Consider the following 21,620-nt stretch of genomic DNA (forward strand, 5'->3'; position numbering starts at 1 on the left):
GCGTTTGGATCTAATAAGGGCCTATATAAAGGGGAGGAAAAAGAAGGAAAAGCTGACGACTTTAACATTTCGTCTGCCTCTGGACCTCTTCTTCTTCTTCTTCTTCTTCTTCTACTACGCCACTTAGGAAACCCTAACCCTAACCGTCATACTCGGTTCGCGAGATCGACCATGGGATCGAAGTCAAAGGACGACGCAAGATCGAGGGAGCAGGATGGCGCGAGCCCCGGGTGAGAGCCGGGATTCTATCGATCGCTTTTTTCTTCTTGACATCGTGATCTTCTTAGTTTTGTCCTTGTCTTACGATTCTTTCCCTTTATTCTCCGCAGGAAGATATTCATTGGAGGGCTTCCCAGGGACACAAGCATGAGTTCGTCTCCTTGCCCCTTGATTTCCCTAATTTGTTCTTTTTGTTATCTTTGTTTGGTTCCATGTCCGTTTCTTGAAATCTTATGTTATTTTGTTGGAAAAGTTCTTTTTTTTTTCATGTATCTTAGGATACGGTAAGGTTTGTAGTGGCACTTTTTTCGTTATATCATCCTTTATCTGCTATATAGTTTATCCACTTCAAATTAGGGATTGTGGTTTTTGCATTATGATTCTGTTCTGAAATTTTACGTCTTAGTATTACGCAATCGCTGTTTGATTGCAAAAAGATTAATTATGAGTAGGCTTTAGCTAGTCTGGCCGTTCTATAATTACTGGAACCGATGTGTTTTCTATGATTGTACCAATTCCATAATTTGGGTTTCTTTACTTTCTTTCATACCCGTCGTGATCATTTTCTTTTCAGTACTTTTAAAAAATCTTCTATCTAGTGTAAAAGATTTATAGATTACTGTCAATTAATTTCATTGTTATATTCTGCAAATTTTTGCAAGCGTTTCCACTTTACCTGACTGCTTTTATTTTATTTCATGTCAGATACATTTCTAAAGCATTTTGAGAAGTATGGACAGATAATAGATTCTGTGATAATGAAGGACAAATATACATCTCAACCAAGGGGCTTTGGTTTTATCACATATTCTGATCCTTCTGTTGTTGATAAAGTTATAGAGGACACCCACATCATCAATGGGAAACAAGTAAGTGCAAGCAGAAAATCAGAATATTGTGGTATGAATGTTAAATTATTTCTCGTCGTTTGCCTAATTTAGGGACCTACCTTTGGCATTAAACTCATCTTGTTCTAAGTTACATGTGTAGGTTTATTGCAAATTCCTTATTTGCTGAATCTTTGTTTTTACACAATTTTCTGTTATATCCACTGTACCTAGTTAAATATGGTTGTATAGTTCCCTATTTTTGAGGGGCATACATTTGGCATTAAAGACAACTTGTCTCTTAATTTCAATATGGATGTCTATAGTTCCCTATTTTTGAGGGACATACCTTTGGCATTAAACGTAACTTGTCTCTTAAGTTCAATATGGATATCTATAGTTCCCTATTTTTGCGGGACATACCTTTGGCATTAAACGTAACTTGTCTCTTAAGTTCAATATGGATATCTATAGTTCCCTATATTTGAGGGACATACCTTTGGCATTAAACATAACTTGTCTCTTAAGTTCAATATGGATGTTTATTACATAGGTTATTAGTTGAATATTGTCATCCTTTTTAGTTTACTTATACGACACAGAAGGAAATCAAGTGACTCACCATGTTGTATGATAGATTTAACTTGCTAGTTATTTCATTTATATTTGTTGATTAATACTGTAACAAATTAGTAATTTGTAGATTCAAGATATCTTGTAATATATAAATTGATGACTTGTGGTTCCAGGTTGAAATAAAGAGAACCATTCCAAAAGGCTCAATGCAATCTAAGGACTTTAAAACAAAAAAGATATTTGTTGGAGGGATTCCATCAACAGTTACAGATGGTAATTTTCTTCTCACTCTTCATTACTTTGAGTATACATTCTTTGGTCTGATCATTGTGGCTTGCTTCTTTTCCCCTTTTTCTCTGACTAGATGAGTTCAAAAATTTCTTCTCGAAGCATGGGGAAGTGGTAGACCACCAGATTATACGTGATCATGAGACCAATAGATCTCGAGGCTTTGGCTTTATTGTATTTGATTCCGAACAAGTTGTAGATGATTTGTTAGCAAATGGAAATATGATTGATCTTGCTGGTTCTCAGGTGAGTCTTGTGCTGTTCTTTAGACATATGACACTGAAGCTAATGTGGGCCTGTCACTTTCATGCACAACATTTCCTTGGTTTTTATTGAGCAGGAAGAACACCACTCTGTTGGTGTTCTTCTTATGTAGGATCAAATGTTATTTTTTGTAGGCCTGTTGTTATGTCCTGGTCTTTATAGTCTAAAGATATTCCTAAGCAAAGGCTAATTGGACAGTATATGCGTAACAGGAATTAGGTTAATGCTGTTGCTTTGTTGTAGGTGGAGATCAAGAAAGCTGAACCAAAGAAAGCCTCGAACCCACCACCACCTGCATTTGGTAGGGAACCTAGGGCTCGTTCTTTCGGTGATGAGTTTGGTGGATATGGCAGCTCTTATAGCAGTTATGGCAGTGCTGGATTTGGCCCTGCTTCTTATAGGAATTCTGGAGGTCTTGGTGGTAGGCTTGGTGGTTATGGTGGTTATGGTGATGGAGCTGGTGAATTTGGTGGTGGTTTTGGTGGTTTTGGTGGAGGATTAGGAGGCTACCGAGGAGAACCTTCCCTTGGGTATTCTAGTCGCTTTGGGTCCTATGGTGGAGGGTTTGTTGGGGGATATGGTGGAGGCGGCTTAGGTGGCTATGGACGTGGTGAGGAGGGCTTTGGTGGTTATGGTGGTTCTAGCTATGGTGGCGGGTATGATTCTACCTCTGGTGCCGGGTATGGCTCTGGGGGACTGTATGGTAGTAGGGGAGGTTATGCTGGTGGTGCAGGACGATATCACCCATATGCAAGATAGGGAAGAGGCTATTTCGCTTCAGTGAACTTCTTTAGATGTACTCTATATGTGTGGTAGTTCATGCAGTGCAAGGTTCTGGCAGGTTCAATAGATGCTCTAGTGCGCTAGAAGAATTCTTTCAGAAAGGAAAGGTTGAGCTCAGGCTTGCTAGTTTGCACATTAGACTTCTATTCGTGCTATACTTTGTAGTAACCCAAATTAGATGCTCTATGATTTCTCCTTGTTCGGTTATATGTCGACTTTAGACTTTGATTTTAGCTTGGTCTGTAGAATGCTGTTATGGCTTTTCAAGTTTATTCTACTATGGAGTTAGATTCATTGTGAAATTTTTTTGGGATGATGCTTACTCTCCTTTAACTTATGGTGATGAAAGAAGATTTAGGGTTAACTGTGATCGATCATTCCCTTCTTTGCCGATGTAGAGGACAGGACTCCAATATTACTTGGTCTTGTCTTTTGTTCTTTAGGAGCTGTTATTGGTAACTTTGTTAGGTGCACTTTATCACAATTACTTATTGGATGCGTGGAGCACTTCTGCACATAATATTTGAGTTTATCAAATGTTGTAGTGTTATTTAGTGGTCACAGCAGATATGGCTTTAATAGGGACATGGCCAATAATTGTCTCTCTTTGTGCAGTTGTTTTTGGAGCCTTTAATAATATTATAATTTTGCAAATTAATTTATGTTTCCAGTTATTGGTTACTAGGACTAGATGTACTATGCTGTCATATTGTTCTTGAGATGCCGAGGCACCCCTTTTAGAATATAGTGTCTTTTATCAGTGGGGTGCTACTACGGAGTGGAGATACTTTGATGGGCCTACTTGACGCCTTAAAGTGATGACATCTTGCTTCAGTGCATCGACAAATATTTGCTTAGTAAGAATATGGGTTCAAAAGTGTTGTCCAATATCTCAAATTCTGGCAGCTGCAGCCTTTTCCTTTTCACCCTATCCTTCTGATCTTTAATGTTATTCATTTTAATGTAATAGGTTGAGGGAATTTGTTTGATCCTAACCATGAGAACCGTATTTGTATACTTTTCTTTTTCATAGTTGATGTTGTGGGGCCTTAGTGTGTCTTTACCACTCTTAATCTTTTCTATGTCCCAGACCCCAATTGCAACATGAAATGATCTCGTGATGATATTTTCGCTTGAGTTGATGCTGACTTTGGTCACTTAAATGGGGAATAGTTATCTCATTCCTCTGCTGTCATTATGGCTCTCGATGCTTTGAATTGTTACTGGACATTACAGAATACCTAGTTTTAAGCTACCTCAACGATCCCACAACTTTAATAAGAGTGATCACTCACACTCCAACCCCCAGCCAAGCATAATCCCCTCGTCCAGCCCGGACCTTACAATACGTAGTTTTGGAAAAGATGGAGAGGGGGAGGATGAATAGGAAAGCCGGACCCAGCTGCCAGTGGAACACACCCCCTGTAAGCGAGTTCCAGTCGAATACGACATGTGAAGATGGCAAGGCCTATCAACCACCAGCACTAGCATTAGTTGAATCCACCGTTGTGGAACCACTTGATGGTTTTTCTTTCATCAACCTGTCTCATATCTGAATGTGCCCTTATGCAATAGGTATGTGAGTACGCGGACAATCAAGCAGAAAGCCAACTATGATGTGTTGGTGATGCCAAATCCTGGAGTTGCCCATGGTTTGTGACAGATACCAGAGCCAATCTGTGGTCCTATTATGCCCTTCAGGTTTAATCTTCTCCTTGGCGATTTAATCAGACTCCAGTCTCTGTTTGCTGTTGCTCGTCGCTGAAACTTTGCTGAGCTATTGCATTGTATTCGACAGTCCGCAAGGTAGAAGGATATAAAGCTTTTGGCTTATCTCTGTACTTCTCTAATTTGTCTTCTTCTTTGGTGGTTATTTTTATCCGCTTTGTTGATTGGTCTGAAACGAAGCGCTAAATCTTCGTTCAAAATGGTATTTATTCACTAAACTATGGCCATATGATAGGCTGTAGATTAGTTAAAGCCATATATGGTTAGGGACTTGCTTTGTTTTGTACGTCTGGACTAGGTACAATGCCTCTGGTGATCAAGACTTGTAACCTTTTATTTTAGAATCATTGAATATGTTTACCATGATTCAAATGATCCAAGCATTAGGAGTTTGCCATACGCCGAAGAAGTAGAGTTCTATCTTTACAAAGAGACTGTCTATCAATTGTGATCCAATTTCTTCTACTCTTTATCTCTATCAAAGTTGATTCTCACATAAAATATCTTCAGTCTCCAACTTGTATCTAGAACAAATTTTTTTTTCTTCTTCTCTATCAAACTAAAAGAATGCATTAAAGATTTGAGAATCTTGTTCGCTTCTGATGTTATCATACCAAACAAATATTTACAACATCAAGTAGCACCAGTTGTATGTGCATTTGAAAGACTGAAACAAGCCAACAGTCATGCAGTCAGATAAGAAGCAAATATATATATATATATATATACGTGATATTAATTTAGTATTATGTCCTTGCAAACCAGCATCTTTTGCCAACTCCTCCATATTCTCCCCTTCAGTGTATTCCCTAAATGCCCTCACCAAACTCCAAACTTTGTCAGTCTCATAGATGAGAAATGTCCCAGAATGCTCCCACAGATAGTGCAGGGGAATGCAGCACAAAGTTCACAATCTTTGGAGAGATGCCAACCAACAAGAAAGCAGATAGTTTGCAACCCTGGCTGCAGGATTTTATTTTCCTTTCCCTTGCATCCCAGTACTTGGTAGCCCCTGATTGGTTGGCAAGTCATCAAAAGGAGGGTTTAAATTCTGGAATACAGGAAAATCTTTCAGTGGATGGTGCTCTCCAACAAGAATGGCTCCATGTGGTATAGCTGAGGACATCTATGTGTAGACCTCACTGGGTATTGCTTTGTCATCTCATACATATTATTATACTAGAGTTTGCTCTACTCTCAATGGGAGTATTTTTGTTCATTTTTCTATTGGATCTCTAGAAGACCTAAGTTGGAGGCATCATGGGTTAATGTAGACCTCCCATTATGTTAATATTTTACAAACATATAAAGTGTTATAAATTTGCTGTAACATTTGATCTGATCTCCAAAAGATACTTTAAGTACCACATTTCCATGGATCACATGGAGCACCTTTTGATACTTTGAGGATTGAGGCAGAGAGAGAGAGAGAAAGCATGGACTAAATGAAGCTACTAACTAGTTTTAGTTCATAATGCTTGAAAGTTCTGTTAGGATAAGAACTTAATAACTTAAGCTTTTTAGTGTATTTGATGAATTAATATTGTTTAAAATATAAAACTTTTACTTATTTAAGTTTTCTTTTCAGACTTCTCAAACTTAGAAATAAGAGAGAAAGTTAGAATATAAAATATAAAATTGAATTACCAAGTTTGGAGAAATAAGAATAAATGTGAAGCTTATTCAGACGGTGGATTGGTTCCACAAGTATCTCTCTTTATTATATATATGGTCCCATCCTATAGCAACTACTTATAATTATTGGTGACTCCCTTCCTTCCTTCCTGGTCTCCAGTTGCCCTTCTTGAATTGTAGTTAAGAGGCTGTAAGGCCTGTGTGGTCAAAGTGTCCAAGGGCCATTGATGTAAACTGAGCTGAATCACATGCTTTCCACTAGTACTTGGTATTATCTATTCTGTGAAGATGAGATCATGCATTTTTATTAATATTGTTAAAGATATGACACATGTTATTAGTTTGTTATCTAATAATTTAAGTTTTTGAATTAATTGGCCATCTTATATATAGAGACTGTATGTGAAAATGCATATAAACAATATGATATACTTTATTGGTTATTATGTAACAACTCAAACTGTTATATCAATTCATTATTTAACAGTCTTATCTCTGGTATACTCGAAGTTTGGTCTGTTCTTAGGTCTCCAAGTAGAAGGATTAACTAAATTCCAAGGCATAGAATGGGGATGCATTGGGCCCTGAGATTAGTATTAAGCTCTGCCTTCTTATCCAAAAGCCAAAAAGGCATTGGGCCATGGACCAGTGGGGGGGGGAGGGGGGGGACAAGGAGTGACTAAAGATGGTGAGGGGTGTTTTTGTCATTTCAAGAAATATTACAAGTGGGGTCCTTTGGTGAAGAAAGAGCATCTTCAAGAGAATCTATGAGCAGGGTAGTTGTGTCATTTAAAATTACTTTTGGCCTCAAATGGTTAAAAGGTGGGGTTTGCTATTGGGAACTCCACTTAAGATATTGGGGATTGGAGGGGTAAATTTTGAAAAGCATTGAGACCAGTGTGGAGGTGGGGGACCACAACTGCAGTAGTGCAGTAGGCTCAGACTCTTTGGGTTGTGGGCAAAAGAAATAAATGAGATAAATTTAATAGGAGGAAAAGCTTAGCTTTAGCTTTGACTCTTCCCTTCTTTACATGACCTTGTGCATCCCGCATAGAGAAAAATGACTAATAAATTCAATAGAAGGGTAGTGATGAGGCACACACCAAACTCCATCTTCCATTAAAAGACCCACCTTTTTTCCTCTCTTCTGTTGTTTTCATTGCACTCTTCTGCCTTTTCCTGTTACTCTCCTTCCCTTCTTTGTGGATACTAGGTGTTGGCCTACAGGCAAAACTGTCTCACATATGCCACAGCAATGGCCTAAAGTATCATCTTTGGCAAACCAAGGTAGTTCCTTTGCCTCTCACCCCCAGTTCTTGTCTGGAATTTTTTTTTTTAGATTTCCTTTTTGCATCTTTATTGTTACTTAAAATGTTTTTCCCTGCAAACTTTTCTTTTTGCTGCATGTAGTCTGCCTTTATTTGATTCTCTTTGACTGCATTGGGTCAATGTTGGTCTTTGGGTTATTCTCTGCAGATCTATCTTGATGGTTTTGGGGTAGATTGAGTGCTAGATTTCATGGTAGTAACACCTTCTATTGGGGCCTCCTCCATCTTTATCCCTCTTTTCCTACCTATGTATGCTGAAAGGGCCTTTCTTCTTGATTGGGGAAAGATTGCATTTTGATGTAGATGGCTTGATCCCCAGTCATTAATCCATTTTTCTCCACATTCTTTTCCTGAATCACATGCTTTTGGATATTGGTGTTTGCCTTCATAGAGAAAGCAGCCTGCAGTTGCGTGGATGCATCGATCCAGGCTGGATCTTGCTCTTCCTAAGATCAAAGGTCCATTATTTTAGGTGGGTTATTGCCCAGCTTCCTATTTCTTGTGGAAAGAATGTACCTTGATATGCTTTAATGCGGCATTCATTATTTCAGGTACTTTCTTTATTCCATAGAGAGGGCACCTTAGTGGAATTCCTCTTGTTATGCTAGATCTATACAATGTTTTGCGTAATAGGAGCTATATGTGCTCTCTTTGCAAGAGGTCTTATATCGGTTAGTGTGTTTTGGTTTGGTATGCTTATAGGCTATAGAAAGAGGGAAGAAAAAGAGAGAGAGAGAGAGAAACATTGGCGTAGTAGTTAGGTAAAGGAATCAAACATCTTTGTTTTGGATCTCAGACACTTCTTTTTCCTGTCTCTGGTTGCTTGTGTTGGCTGTTGGATAGATCAGAAAAATATGCTTGACTTCTCTTAGTCTGGTACATGATCATCCTTTGACCGGTCTCTCTCTTACTTGTGTGCTAATCTTTTGACAAGTTCGCAATAATCATGGCATCTCACTGTTATTCCTTCTTTACATTTCATACCTTGTTATCATCGTATTAGTAATTTTGTTCTCTTTCTCTTAGCCTAGTTTGTGTCTATATTTGATGCAGAGACTCTATTTAGCTGATCCATTAGGGGTGGATGCAAACAGTGGTAGTATGCTGCACAACATGTTTGGAAGCATGGAGCAAATGTGGATCGCTTAATCTGCCAGGGACAAAACCTCAGTGCTCAAATTAATGGCGTCAAAGGCTACTCCTCAAAGTTTCCCTGAACAATGGCTGAAAACTGCTGGTAGCCAAGCAGTAGAGCAATGTTCACGTAAGCCTTCTCCTTTGGAAATTCCTAAACCATGCAAGTCAGATCCTGCTACACCCAAAAGATCACCAAAATCGGCAAACCACAAAATCTCACAGCATACTGTAAAGGAGGTGTTAGAGGAGCAAAAACCAAATCTCTGCCAGAAGGAGTCTTCTGATTGTATGCTGGACAAGGTTCCTTTGAAGACTGCCATTTCTTCAGAACCTAAAGACTTGCATTCCCCTGGTAGTTTGGATGTGCCGGCACAAGGAAGTCCTATCCAATTGAATGAGACTCCAAGCTTGGAAAGTATTGGTTGTCAAGAAAAGAGAATTTCTGAGCTTAGCAGTGTGAAGGATAGCTTTGTTTCTGCTAAAGTTAGTGATGGCACTAGCAGTCTGACAAAAACTAGCGGAAGTGCTACAGCAAGTGAGCGAGCTGACCTTGTTGAAAGCGGAAAGAGTAGCATGTGCACGCCCAGCACAAGTAGTGATGTTAGCGACGAGAGCTTGTGTAGTAGCATGGGTAGCAGCATCACTAAACCTCACAAAGCAAATGATTCGAGATGGGAAGCAATTCGAACAGTCCAGGCTCGAGATGGGGTTCTCGGTTTAAGCCATTTCAGGCTGCTAAAGAAATTGGGATGCGGAGATATTGGTAGTGTATATCTCTCTGAATTGAATGGAACCAGGAATTATTTCGCCATGAAAGTTATGGACAAGGGTTCTTTGGCAAGTCGTAAGAAACTGATAAGAGCTCAAACTGAAAGGGAGATACTTCAATCACTGGATCATCCATTTCTTCCGACCTTGTATACTCACTTTGAGACTGATAAATTCTCATGTTTGGTAATGGAGTTCTGTCCAGGGGGAGATCTGCACACCCTTAGGCAAAGACAACCGGGGAAATACTTTTCAGAACAAGCCGTAAAGTATGTTTATTTCTTTCTCCATCTCTTCTTTAGAATAAACCTTTTTCCTTGTGACAAGTATTAGATGCTCAATATGTTCAACATCTAATTTGTTTTATGTATATTTCTAGACTGTTTGGTGTAGCAACAGTATAGTAATCCTTTAAATTATTACAGTATCGTGATCAGTGATGACACCTTTAGTCTTTGTGTTGGTTGCCTACAGAATCTATTTTATACTTGTTAGGGATAATTTTAGCATCACAAAGTTTCATCAGGATTAGCGTTTAACTTATTACTGCACATGTGACTATTTGTGATGTCAATACCCATGGAATTATCTATAAGTCAATCTTTTGATAGTTACGCAAAAGCCAAATTTAAGTATATTTAATGAGTTCTGAGGCATATTGTTACCATGATTATGTTAATCGCAGTGTATCTATAGCCTCCTTTTTACATCTGACAAACCAACTGCATCACTAGATGAAGTGCAAGAACTTTGTACAATTATTGTGTAAATTGTTTCCTCTTTGAAAATCATGAATTACTTGAATCTCTTACCAGCTTAATCTTTGATAATCTAGCATATGGACATAGAGTAATTCAATTAAATCAATTATCTCTTGCCTACCTTGTTGTGATTTTCTCTTTATTGAATTGCAGGTTCTATGTAGCAGAGATACTCCTTGCAATGGAATATCTACACATGCTTGGAATTATATACCGTGACCTCAAGCCAGAAAATGTCCTTGTTCGAGAGGATGGCCACATCATGCTCTCCGATTTTGACCTATCCCTTCGATGTGCAGTAAGTCCTACACTGATCAAGTCTTCCAATGTAGACGCCGAACCATTTCGTAAGAACAACTCAGCATACTGTGTTCAGCCCACATGCATTGAGCCGTCCTGCATCCAGCCATCATGTGTTGTTCCCACCACATGCTTTGGGCCTCGCCTATTCTCCTCCAAATCCAAGAAGGACCGGAGACCAAAATCTGAGGCTGTAAACCACCAGGTTAGCCCATTGCCTGAGCTCATTGCAGAGCCTACTGATGCTCGATCTATGTCATTTGTTGGTACGCACGAGTACTTGGCGCCAGAGATCATCAAGGGCGAGGGCCATGGGAGCGCGGTGGACTGGTGGACCTTTGGCATCTTCTTATATGAGCTTTTGTTTGGGAGAACTCCATTTAAAGGCTCAGGTAATAGGGCTACATTGTTCAACGTTGTCGGCCAGCCCCTGCGGTTCCCTGAGTCTCCAATCGTGAGCTTTGCCGCTAGGGATCTGATAAGGGGTTTGCTTGTTAAGGAGCCACAACGACGGCTTGCATACAAGCGCGGGGCTACGGAGATCAAACAACATCCATTCTTCGAGGGCGTGAACTGGGCCTTGATTCGATGTGCCAGCCCTCCTGAAATACCAAAGCCTGTTGAGATTGAGCCACCCCCGCGGCCACCCCCATCAGAAGCTGGAAAAGTTGCCCATAATGCGAATCAGAATCAGAAAGGTTCTGAGAACTACCTAGAATTTGATTTCTTCTAGTGAATCTTCCAAACTAGTGCAACCTATTGTATCAAGTGAAATCCTCCTTTTTCCCCTTAGTTGCTAAATATCTTTGAGATGTTAGGTGAGTTTGTGCTGTAGATATTTAGCTCTCTGAAGCAGCAGCTTAGCTTCTGTTGTTTCCAAGTGAACTTCTCGAGTTTAATTTGCAATCCACGACGAATCCTGAAATATTTTAATCATTATCTACATAGATCTTTGCTTAGATATGAACTTCTTGCTGCATTCTGCTGGTCATTCATGAACTCCCTTTAGACATTCTTATTCTGCAAGGCTGAGATATTACAACAGAGGGTGAGCTTTTTGTTTACTGCACCTCAAATTTCATCACAATCATGAATACCAACTAATTATTGATGAAATTAACTAGTGAGAGGATTCCATGCAATTATTTCACTCAAAATGTTGAAGCTCTTATATTAGGATAGATGATCTTATTTCCAATATAACATGCTAAGCTGCAGAAACCACAACCAAGGAAGGACTAAATCTCATCCTCAGAAGAACTCTTTGCAAACAACCTCCTGACGTATTTTAAAAAAGTCCTTAATTCTGAGGAAATTTATAAATTTTCTGAAAAAATATATAAAATTTTCCAATTTGGTTGAAATGTAAGTGGCGAAATGCAAAACGACCATATATCTCAAACAAACTTAGATCCGACCCGCTTTCTATGCTCTATTCTACTCGACTGCTATTCTCCGCCTCCCTCCTCCTCGCCCGAGAAAAGAAGAAGAAATCGGAGATGCTCCGGTCGATACTGCGATACGGAAGGCCGATAAGATCAGCTTCGCCCGATTCCCCGGGCGATTTGCTCCGGTGGCGCATCGGGATTCGCGAGGGCCTGCGGCGACGGCGGCGCGACCCGTCACGCGACGAGTTCTTTGTGGCGACGCCAGAGTCCGCCGCGTGGCTGGACACCGCCTCCATGCCGATGGTCCTCACCGCCGTGGCCATTGCCCTCTTTGCCAAGGTCGTCATGATGGTTAGTACTACTCGACGATCCAGGAACTCCCTGTCTGATCTTTTTCTCTTTGCATTTATACCCCCCTTTCAAATTTGGAATTCTGCATGTATATTCGTCGAGTTAGAAATCTCAACCATGAGAAAAAATAACACTTGATACTTGAACTGCTTATGGAAATACCGGGCGATGCCGTCAGCTTGTTCTATATTAGTGATGACTGATTGCATATAAGATGTGCACACAAAGTAGTTATATGCTTGAGACTGCAGCATTTACAATATACAAGGCTGGAATTTTAGTTCCAGATGCTTCTTTAAAATAGTTATTGACTGTAGATTTGGAGTCTACTTATGAAAAAACATATTGGAAGTAGATACTACTAATTCATACTTAACTCTCCAGTCTTCACCAAATGTTGTAGTTAGGTTTTTGTGTAATTGCAATAGTTTTGTGCAACATTTGTCATTTAAGTAGGCATACTTCCTTGGATTCAATTGGCTATTTCTAGCAACTCAAATCACTTGTTTTTGAAGCAGGATCTTATGGTCCAAGAACAAAATTTTCACATTGTTATTGGCTTTTCAGAATAGCCAACATAAAAGAAGTGGTCTCTAATTGTCTAAATAGTATATGAAACTTATGTCCTTATCTGGACAAAGAATGAAGGAAGCTTTAAAAGACAAGTGTTTAATGACATTTTCTAACTATCCGTTCTAATGAGTTCTCTGGTGGCTCCCTATTTAAAAGGTTAGGTATTGATCCTTCTGCATGCTAGTTGGCCAGGTGTTAGGATTTTACCATCAAACTAAAGTATATTGTATGTGAAGTATATCCTTATTATTCCTGCAGTTAATCATTCTGTGCTTAGTTTCAAACTTTGACCGAAGAATGATCGTATAATTACTCTTTGGCACTTGCTTCTTTCATCTGGTCTCTTCTCATTTCTTATCCTTGCCTGGTGGCAAATGGTAGGGTATAGTTCTTATGAGCAATAGTAAGATAATACTTCCTCTTCATGTGTTTATTATGGTTTCCTACATACTTGATTCGATGTTCTTTTCATGCTTGTTTCTTTGGTAGTATGATGAATCGAAAGCTCAAGAGAGGCTGGAGCGCAAAATAAGGAAGGCACCTCCTGAACAAGGAACAGTAAGAATGCTAACTCGTGAAGAGTGGGATGAGATCCAGGAAATTAGGCCAAGGACTCCCTTCGAATCAAAGCTTGCTCGCCCAAATGCACGTATAAGAACTGGAGAACCAATACATCTGGTTAGCATGCCACCATTTTTTTACTTTTAAGTTGCCTGTTTTATATGTCTAGCTTCTCTAGCAAGTCTAAGTTATAGTATCTTCTTCTTCTTCTTTTTCTCTCTTTGTTGCATCAAGCTGGAGTTACCAAACCGTTGAAATCATACGAGGAGTGGGTCTCTGTAAATTCGTCCAGTTTAAACCCTTGAGACATATTGCTAGGCAACAAATGCATGCATGTTTGAAATTTCATTGCAACTGTATTTTGTTAGATGCATCACGGAAAACATCAGTATTCATGTAACTCTTTCTCCCCTTTCCTCTCCAGATGTCTTCCTATAAGTTTGATTATAAACCTTCTCTCCTGTAGATATCCAAGTGCTATAGAGTGTTTTTTGTCATAGGTCTCAATTCAATTTGTATCTCATTAGGTAAGATCTTATTTAGATGGCTTGAACTGGAGATATTTCTTATTGTTTGCAGGAGGATGTGAAGGACTGGACAATTGATGTGATCACCGATGCGCTTTCAAGAGTAGAAGAAACCGTCAAGCAAAAATAAAGTTTTATCTATGCTTCAGATTCAACCTGACATTGTTGATCTTACACAACACTCCACTGGATAAGCAATACTGGACCACATCCTGTGGTAATAATCTATTGAAGTCCACTTAAAGTTTCAGAGACACTACAAAGAAGTGAATTACTGTAAAGAATTTGCACTGGAGAACACCATCTGACATCTTTTTTGAGATATGAGGTCAAGCTGGGGATCTTGGTTGACAATCAAGAAGTTGCCTTTCTTTTGTTCTTATAATAACTTTGTTCTCTTGTAATCTCATAGGAAAGTTAATCAGTGGGATGCAGCTGCTCATCACATCTGCTTACTATTTGTTCTAACGTTTAAGTATCCATTCATTCTGGGTTCCAGTCTCTCTGCCTCCTTTTTGTTCCTGTTTTTTTGTTCCTTTTCCTTTTTTGACAGGCATGCAAATTATGGATGAATTAATAATGACCTATTTGGCTATTTAAGCTTTCAGTTTTCCAGTCAATAAATAAATAAATCAGCACAAAAGTCATGCTGACAACTATAAATATGGTTAACATTGTGTTTTAGATCAAATGCAATGTCCAACTATGATGAAAGTGGAAAACAACTAAACAAAATGAGACTTTTGCAATTTACTTATTTTCTATTTTTTATTTATAATAATAATAGATTTTTAGTGTATAGTATATATGCAAATTATGTGTACTATCTGACAACAAAATAATTTTACGTTGACTATAGATAATTTGTACACTCAGTTTAATATACTAATTATATATATATATATATATATATATATATATATATATATATATATATATAATTAAATTAGAAAACCTCAAATAAAACCCTACAACATAATAACCCTCGAACCATCGGCTACACCGTATACGTGTACTCAAGCGTATCGTATTAAGAGAGAAGATAACTCTGGCTCCGTAGTCCTCTTCCTTTCTCTCTTTCTTTCTTGGTTGGTGGAGGAGAGATGGAAGGAATCGGCATTGGAACCGCGCCTAGCTTTAGGGTTCCGATTCCAAGCCTCTCCGTCGTGAGACGCCGGAGGATTCCAGTCTCTAAAAATCCGGCCTTCGGCTTTCCGATGAATAGAGAGCGGAGGAATTCGAGTCCTCTCTTCTGCATCAAAGCCGAAGAGGTCGGTTATTTCCCTCGAGTTTCTATCTTGTGATCGATAAATTGTTTTATGATAGTGGAACTAGCAAGATTTCTTTCAAAATCTACGTTTCTTTTAGGTGATTTGGGTAAGTTTGTATTGATCTGTGACAGGAATTTGATCTGCTGAGGCAGAAAATTTGGATTGTGAATGTCATCGTAATCTACTTTTATTTAGTAGCATTATTGTTGAACTTTGTTATGTTATGCATGCTTGGCTAGTAAATTTGTCGGCCAAGTTCACGGGTGTCAAAAAAGCTCGATGGCCCGCAAGCCGCTCGAGATCGACTCGTCAGTGGCTCAGGTTGTTATTAAAGGAGCCGTGTTTGAGCTGGGTTTTTGAGCTCGTTAAAAAAAATGAGAGCTCAGCTCGAATTAGCTCGATATATATGTGTACCGTAATGTTATATATGCGTGCGTGTAAGATTTAGATTTCTGCAGCACAACCGGTTAAAGCTCATCCTTTTTAACCAGCATGCCTAGGTGAATCTTTAGTCCCATACTCGCTAAACATATTGTAATCGTTTGGTTGAGTAGCTTAAAGGAGGTAACATTTTTGCATCAACTTGCAATCGAGAGCCGGCTCAGTATTTGGGCAAGCCGATCCAAGCCTGCATTATTGAGCTCATCTCGAGCTCGAGCCAAGGTCGATTTCAAGTATTATGCACTTCAAGCTGAGCTAAGCTAGCCTTGTTTACACCCCTAGCCAAGTCCTTGCATTTATAACTTCGAGACCTGAAAGCATAAAGCGGTTTGTAATTTTAGCATGTAATTTTGCATAACGTGATGGAAGGTTAAATGTTGGTTGTTTAATTACATGGATCTGGAACTTTGGAATTTATATTGGGCTGGGGGAAGATTCTTATAAGCTTTTAGGGGTAATACTTGATTATGGGTAGTTGGAGAGATAGGAACATTTATCATCTTGACCTAAGATTCTAAGAAGGAAGAAGAGATTCATAGAATTACGACTTATCACTGAATACTGTACAACAAACCCATCTATGTTCTGGCAGTAACTTGACTCCATGTTTGCGAAAATAATTTTATGGTACAGATTTTAACTTGGCTGTCATGTCAACTATTTGAATATTAGTAGTCTGTACACATCATAATATTTCATATCTACTTCTGTAGGAGGCCAAAGATGCAACAATTGCAGTAACTTCCAGTAGTGGTGACATTGCAAATTCAGAAGATGTCGAGAAATCAGTTGATGACTCTGCAGCAAAGCAGGGAATAAAAATTAGAAGACGTCCTACAACAGGACCTCCTACGCACTATGTGGGCCCTTTCGAGTTCCGCCTGGAAAATGAGGGAAACACTCCACGAAACATTCTAGAGAAAATAATCTGGGACAAGGAGATAGAAGTTTCACGGGCATGTTTAGAGCTCTAAAAGTGAATAGGTTTGATTTCTTGGATGATAGAGGACTTATGTATTTATTTTATCCTTTCCTCAGTTAAAGCAGAGAAAACCACTAATCATGCTGAGGAAATCTCTCGAGGATGCTCCTCCTGTTAGAGATTTCATCGGGGCTTTAAGAGCATCATATCATCGAATTGGTATGCCTGCTTTGATAGCTGAGGTCAAAAAGGCTTCTCCAAGCAAGGGAGTTCTGCGGGAGGATTTTGATCCAGTAAGTTCTCAAGTTGAATTTATGTTGCATGCACTCTTCATGTATATATTGCTAAGCATGTCTAATATGTTTATGCCATTTTTCGTTTTATGATAATATTGTTGGATCTATTTGAAGATTACATAAAGTAGTTGTGAAGACCTATACATATTTAGCATGCACATTGATCTATAAATTGTTTTGCAAGAGTGAATTACTGATTAACAGTACACTAACAAAGTCTCCTGAATAATGAATAAACCTTTTCAGTATATTATTTGCAAAATACCCCGAAAGGTGTAGCTAAAGGGTATTGGAACACTTTGACGTTTTCTGGTTCAATTATGAAATTATAATTCTAATCATGCTGTCCTTAGCTTGATTGGAGCAGTGTGTATGGTACTTACCTCGGACAGGATTATAAAACCTTCACTTATTCTGTTAACTCTTTCCAAAGATATTTTTTTTTGTTGAAATGAGTGGGTTTGCAAGCTGTCATTCAGAAAAGTGTTCTGGAAGTATCATTCTTCTTTGCCTGTAGTCTTCTTTATTCACTGTGCTATGATCTGCTATTCGGTGCAGCATGTTCATTTTCATGCCCATCTTATGTAATTCTTTTTATCTTTATATAAACTTGTGCTGCCACCTAACGATTAAACCAAAAACAGGTCCATATAGCTAGAACTTATGAGAAAAATGGAGCTACATGCTTAAGCGTCCTCACTGATGAAAAGTATTTTCAGGCAAGTATTCTATTTAGACATTGTAAATTGATTGTTTTCTGTGGTTCAGAATGCCAAGCAGAAACTGAACACTGGTAACATTCACTTGATTGAGTAGTTTGTGATCTTTTCTTTAATTTAGGGAAGTTTTGAGAATCTAGAGGCTATACGCCGGGCTGGAGTTAAGGTCCGTCTCATTGACTTGACAATTAGTATGTCTGCAGCACTATTGCATGTTTCCCCATACTTTTGAGTATCACAACAAAATTTCTTTTCTTGTCTAATATGTTATCTCAAATATGGGCTTTTGATTGCAGTGCCCTCTACTCTGCAAAGAGTTCATTATTGATGCCTGGCAGATTTACTATGCACGGTGTAAAGGTGCAGATGCAATCCTCCTAATTGCTGCTGTGTTGCCTGATCTTGACATCAAGTATTTTACCAAAATCTGCAACATGCTTGGTCTAGCAGTTTTGGTTGAGGTTTTGCTTCCTTGGCTCAGTCTATATTTAGCTGCAATTTTGGTTTACATAGGAAACATAGGTTTTGTTATGAACACATCTTACACTGAGTTAAGTTCCTAGAGTACATGAATCCAATTTCTTTATTATATTTTCTCTAGTTAGAATCCTGATTTTGTTGGAGAATTCTCAAATTACGGGCCTACGGATAAGGTAGTTATTGCTTGGAACTGATGCCAAGCCCAATGACTTGCTTGTCATCATATAGGAGTTATTCCAACATGTTGGTTCTGTTTTTCTTTCTTCCTGCAGTTAGTTTTTCTAGGGGTAGGGCATTTACTATTGATTTCACCATCTTTAAAGTGCTTAGTTCTCATTTTTACCATATATAGAAATATTATTGATTCGAAATTGGAACAAGAGCAGATAATTATGCAGATATATTCCTTAAACTTCCAACCATTTGGGAACTTTCAGATACTATTTCTCAGGAAATACAATTGAGCCAACTCATAGTGTCTTGACTTCTTGCCCTCCCTGGTCCCTAGGATCATCATACCTGAGCCTTGTGCTTGGACATATATTGCTCTTGTAAAAATGAGTTTTATAAGTGTACTATTCTTTTCTGCATTTGGCAAAACTAATGCTGGCTGCATCAATTATTTTTGGTCCTTATGCTCTAAGTAACACATGTTATCATTTTTCACTTAAGGTGCACAATGAAAGCGAAATGGACCGAGTGTTAAGCATTGAGGGAGTTCAGCTCATTGGTATCAATAATCGTAACCTTGGTATGCTTCTTTATTTGTAATTTTGTATTACTTCATGATTGTTTCCCCTATGCTCATTTCAATTGGATCCTGAAGGGACAAGTGGTAAGATGTGCTCAATAAGTTCCTGCAGCTGTTTTATCCAAATCAAAATGGTTAATTTCATGTTTTTTCACTTTTATCAAAATCAGTTTATGTAGTTTTTAACTTATTATTGGTATGTCCTTTATTTTTTTTATGGTGCTGTTCTGTACTTCTGTTATGTCCTTGGTAGAGTAAGATTATATATAGACCATTGAACTGCTTGCTCCTTGAAAATTTCCAGTATGTCATAAAATGAAATCTTCCAGCCATGCTCATTTGTATTATTTACCTACAATGTACCTCTAATGCATGCTTAATAGTTCATGATTTTGCTTTTCTATTTCCTTTTTCTTTTTTTCACCCTTTAGTGTGGTTTAGCCAGCCAAGTTATTAAAAGGCCAAATGAACCACTAGCTCACATTTTAGGTTGTTGGTGATGGCATCAGCTGCAACAATCAGCATACACAAATATAGGCAGTGGTCCTGGTGGAAAATTGGAAAGTTACATTTCAAGTTCCTCATTTCAGGAAATTTGTATTGATTAGAACAATCATTAACCAAGCAATATGATGGTCTGCATAGCACTGCAGTTGCATGTCTGAATGGAACTTTGTGAGAATGTGGTCAGTCAGTCCAATTTCTTCCTAGTACATGGTGAACTGTGGCAAATGAAACCAAATTTAATAACCTTAGCAGTAGATGAAAAGAGAATGCACTGGAGTGCATTAGTACTTCTGTATGAAGATTTATCCTGAAAGCAATTTTGATGTTCTCAGAGACTTTTGAAGTTGATATTTCAAACACCAAAAGGCTTTTGGAAGGAGAGCGTGGTGACATTATCACTCAAAGGGACATTATTGTAAGTATATTTTGCCTGAATCAGCAATATCACTCAAAGTGTGGTGGTATTCAGCATTGATGATATCTTCTGTAGTTTTGTAGAATTCTTTCAGTTTTAGCTTCTGAGAGAAATCATGTGTATTTCAGGTTGTAGGGGAATCTGGACTGTTTACTCCTCAAGATATATCTTATGTTCAAAATGCGGGTGTTAAAGCAGTAAGTCGCCAAGCATGCGGGATTTATGTTGACCTTACATATGGGGAATATCTAATCATTGTTGAAACATCATTCCTGATTATGTTATAGAAAACTATTTCATGTAGTTTCAGTTTCCATTACATATTCATCCAAAGCTTCAGAAACAATATACCCTGTTTGCAAACCATGAGATAGGATTGGAAAAAGGCAATGATTCTTATAACTGGAAAAGAAGACTTTATAAATAACATCATGTGATGACTAAATTTACTATCTATGTCAAATTATAGGAAATGGCAGCTCAAACAATAATTCTGGAATAAATAAACAGGAGTCAGATAATGTTCCACTTTCTTATCTTTATGGTACATAAATAGCTGTTGTTTTAATACCAATATAAAAAAACAAATATAGTATTTAAAGTTTGAAATTGTCAGCATCTCTTTGGATGTCATTGTGGGTATCCGTTGAAGATCTCTTGGCCAGGGAGAGGATGTTATAAATATGGGTCAGAGGAAGGAGAGGTAGAGTTGAAGAGATTAAGGGCATGTATTGAACTATTGATCACCCTTCATCCTGGAACTTTAAGATTGGTATAAAGCAGCTGAATGTGATTTGCTATCATTACAAAAATTAAGTTTCATATTTGCTTTCACGAGAAGCCTTATGCGAACTCCGTGCTGTCTTCATGGCTGTTCCTTTTGACCAGCATTGATCACCATTCTCAATAACTTGCTAGAAGATGCTATTGAGCAATTCAAGCAGTATTTAGACTACAGGTATCTAAGATCAGAATGTGAATGGGGTGTTTTTAGCACCAATTTGGTTTTCCTACGATTTATTGATACCTAAAGATATCAATATATTATGATGAGTAATGCCATTATGCATTATAAGACAAAGTGAACTATGACCCGTATCTTATCTCTGCTGCTTATTATATTGCGTTATAATGATCAGTTATGAAAGAGGTTGTGGCAGCATTATTTGAAAACTAGATTCAGGTTAAAGTTACTGCTGTATCATATCCAAAAGTATATGTGTTAGTGGTAGTTTGTTCCGATTTACTGCAGGGTGAAAAAAGCTTTTCCTTAATTGTTTTGCTGGCAATGGTTTCCTTTTACAACCTTTGATATCTTTGTAACTCTAATTGCATGAGGACCCTTTGGGTCCTGTTAATGTAGGTTTTGGTTGGGGAATCCCTCATCAAACAGGATGATCCAGGTAGAGCAATAGCTGGACTTTTTGGTAAAGACATTTCTTCATGAGTTTGATAAACTTTCACTGAAAGCATGCCGCATTTTTGTAATTCGATATGAAAGCTTCAGGATTATTTATCGTTTGAGGGGTATTTGATGGTTAAATTGGCATTCTTGCTTGCTTTTATGTTGTAAATGGAAGCCTATTGATAGAAATTTTGGAATCAAGGAAATAATGTTTGAAATATGCTCTATATTCTGATTGAATTTTGATCCATCTTGCTGATTGTTGTTAAAAAGGGTCAACTTATTATGAGTGAATTCATTAAAATTGGACCTCGCTGATGCTTAATATAAAGCTTTTCTTACAAATATATCATTGTAGGGAACTTCATTTATGTGTACCCTCTCAAATTTAGTATTATT

The 21,620-nt window shown here is 38.1% G+C and overlaps 4 protein-coding genes across 7 annotated transcripts; all 4 read left to right on the top strand.

The window, feature by feature from the left end:
- Positions 1–42: 42 nt before the first annotated feature.
- Positions 43–3,259, top strand: LOC140774590 (uncharacterized). The gene is made up of 6 exons (XM_073117649.1): positions 43–230; positions 330–370; positions 925–1,088; positions 1,796–1,895; positions 1,987–2,156; positions 2,418–3,259. The coding sequence occupies exons 1-6, from the start codon at positions 172–174 to the stop codon at positions 2,931–2,933; spliced, it is 1,050 nt and encodes a 349-aa protein (XP_072973750.1). The 5' UTR covers positions 43–171; the 3' UTR covers positions 2,934–3,259.
- A 4,034-nt stretch (positions 3,260–7,293) lies between these two features.
- LOC140774588 (serine/threonine-protein kinase D6PK-like) lies at positions 7,294–11,550 on the top strand. 4 transcript variants are annotated; one of them, XM_073117640.1, is made up of 3 exons: positions 7,294–7,607; positions 8,702–9,822; positions 10,468–11,550. In XM_073117640.1, the coding sequence occupies exons 2-3, from the start codon at positions 8,831–8,833 to the stop codon at positions 11,345–11,347; spliced, it is 1,872 nt and encodes a 623-aa protein (XP_072973741.1). In that variant the 5' UTR covers positions 7,294–7,607; positions 8,702–8,830; the 3' UTR covers positions 11,348–11,550. The 4 variants fall into 4 exon arrangements, with proteins under 4 accessions (XP_072973741.1, XP_072973742.1, XP_072973745.1 ...); XM_073117641.1 differs by lacking the exon at positions 7,294–7,607 and adding an exon at positions 7,736–8,199; XM_073117644.1 differs by lacking the exon at positions 7,294–7,607 and adding an exon at positions 7,736–8,120.
- A 476-nt stretch (positions 11,551–12,026) lies between these two features.
- On the top strand, positions 12,027–14,512 carry LOC140773953 (uncharacterized). Its single transcript, XM_073116747.1, has 3 exons — positions 12,027–12,353; positions 13,416–13,604; positions 14,067–14,512. Exons 1-3 carry the CDS (start codon positions 12,042–12,044, stop codon positions 14,142–14,144), a joined length of 579 nt encoding a protein of 192 aa, XP_072972848.1. The 5' UTR covers positions 12,027–12,041; the 3' UTR covers positions 14,145–14,512.
- Positions 14,513–15,050: 538 nt separating this feature from the next.
- Positions 15,051–21,448, top strand: LOC140774643 (indole-3-glycerol phosphate synthase, chloroplastic-like). Its single transcript, XM_073117720.1, has 10 exons — positions 15,051–15,285; positions 16,440–16,682; positions 16,765–16,941; positions 17,589–17,663; positions 17,785–17,829; positions 17,960–18,124; positions 18,816–18,894; positions 19,734–19,816; positions 19,945–20,013; positions 21,180–21,448. The coding sequence occupies exons 1-10, from the start codon at positions 15,118–15,120 to the stop codon at positions 21,261–21,263; spliced, it is 1,188 nt and encodes a 395-aa protein (XP_072973821.1). The 5' UTR covers positions 15,051–15,117; the 3' UTR covers positions 21,264–21,448.
- The last annotated feature ends 172 nt before the right edge of the window (positions 21,449–21,620 follow it).

This window comes from Typha angustifolia, chromosome 13, assembly GCF_048772165.1.
Source record: "Typha angustifolia cultivar Huaian chromosome 13, ASM4877216v1, whole genome shotgun sequence".
NCBI lineage: Eukaryota > Viridiplantae > Streptophyta > Magnoliopsida > Poales > Typhaceae > Typha > Typha angustifolia.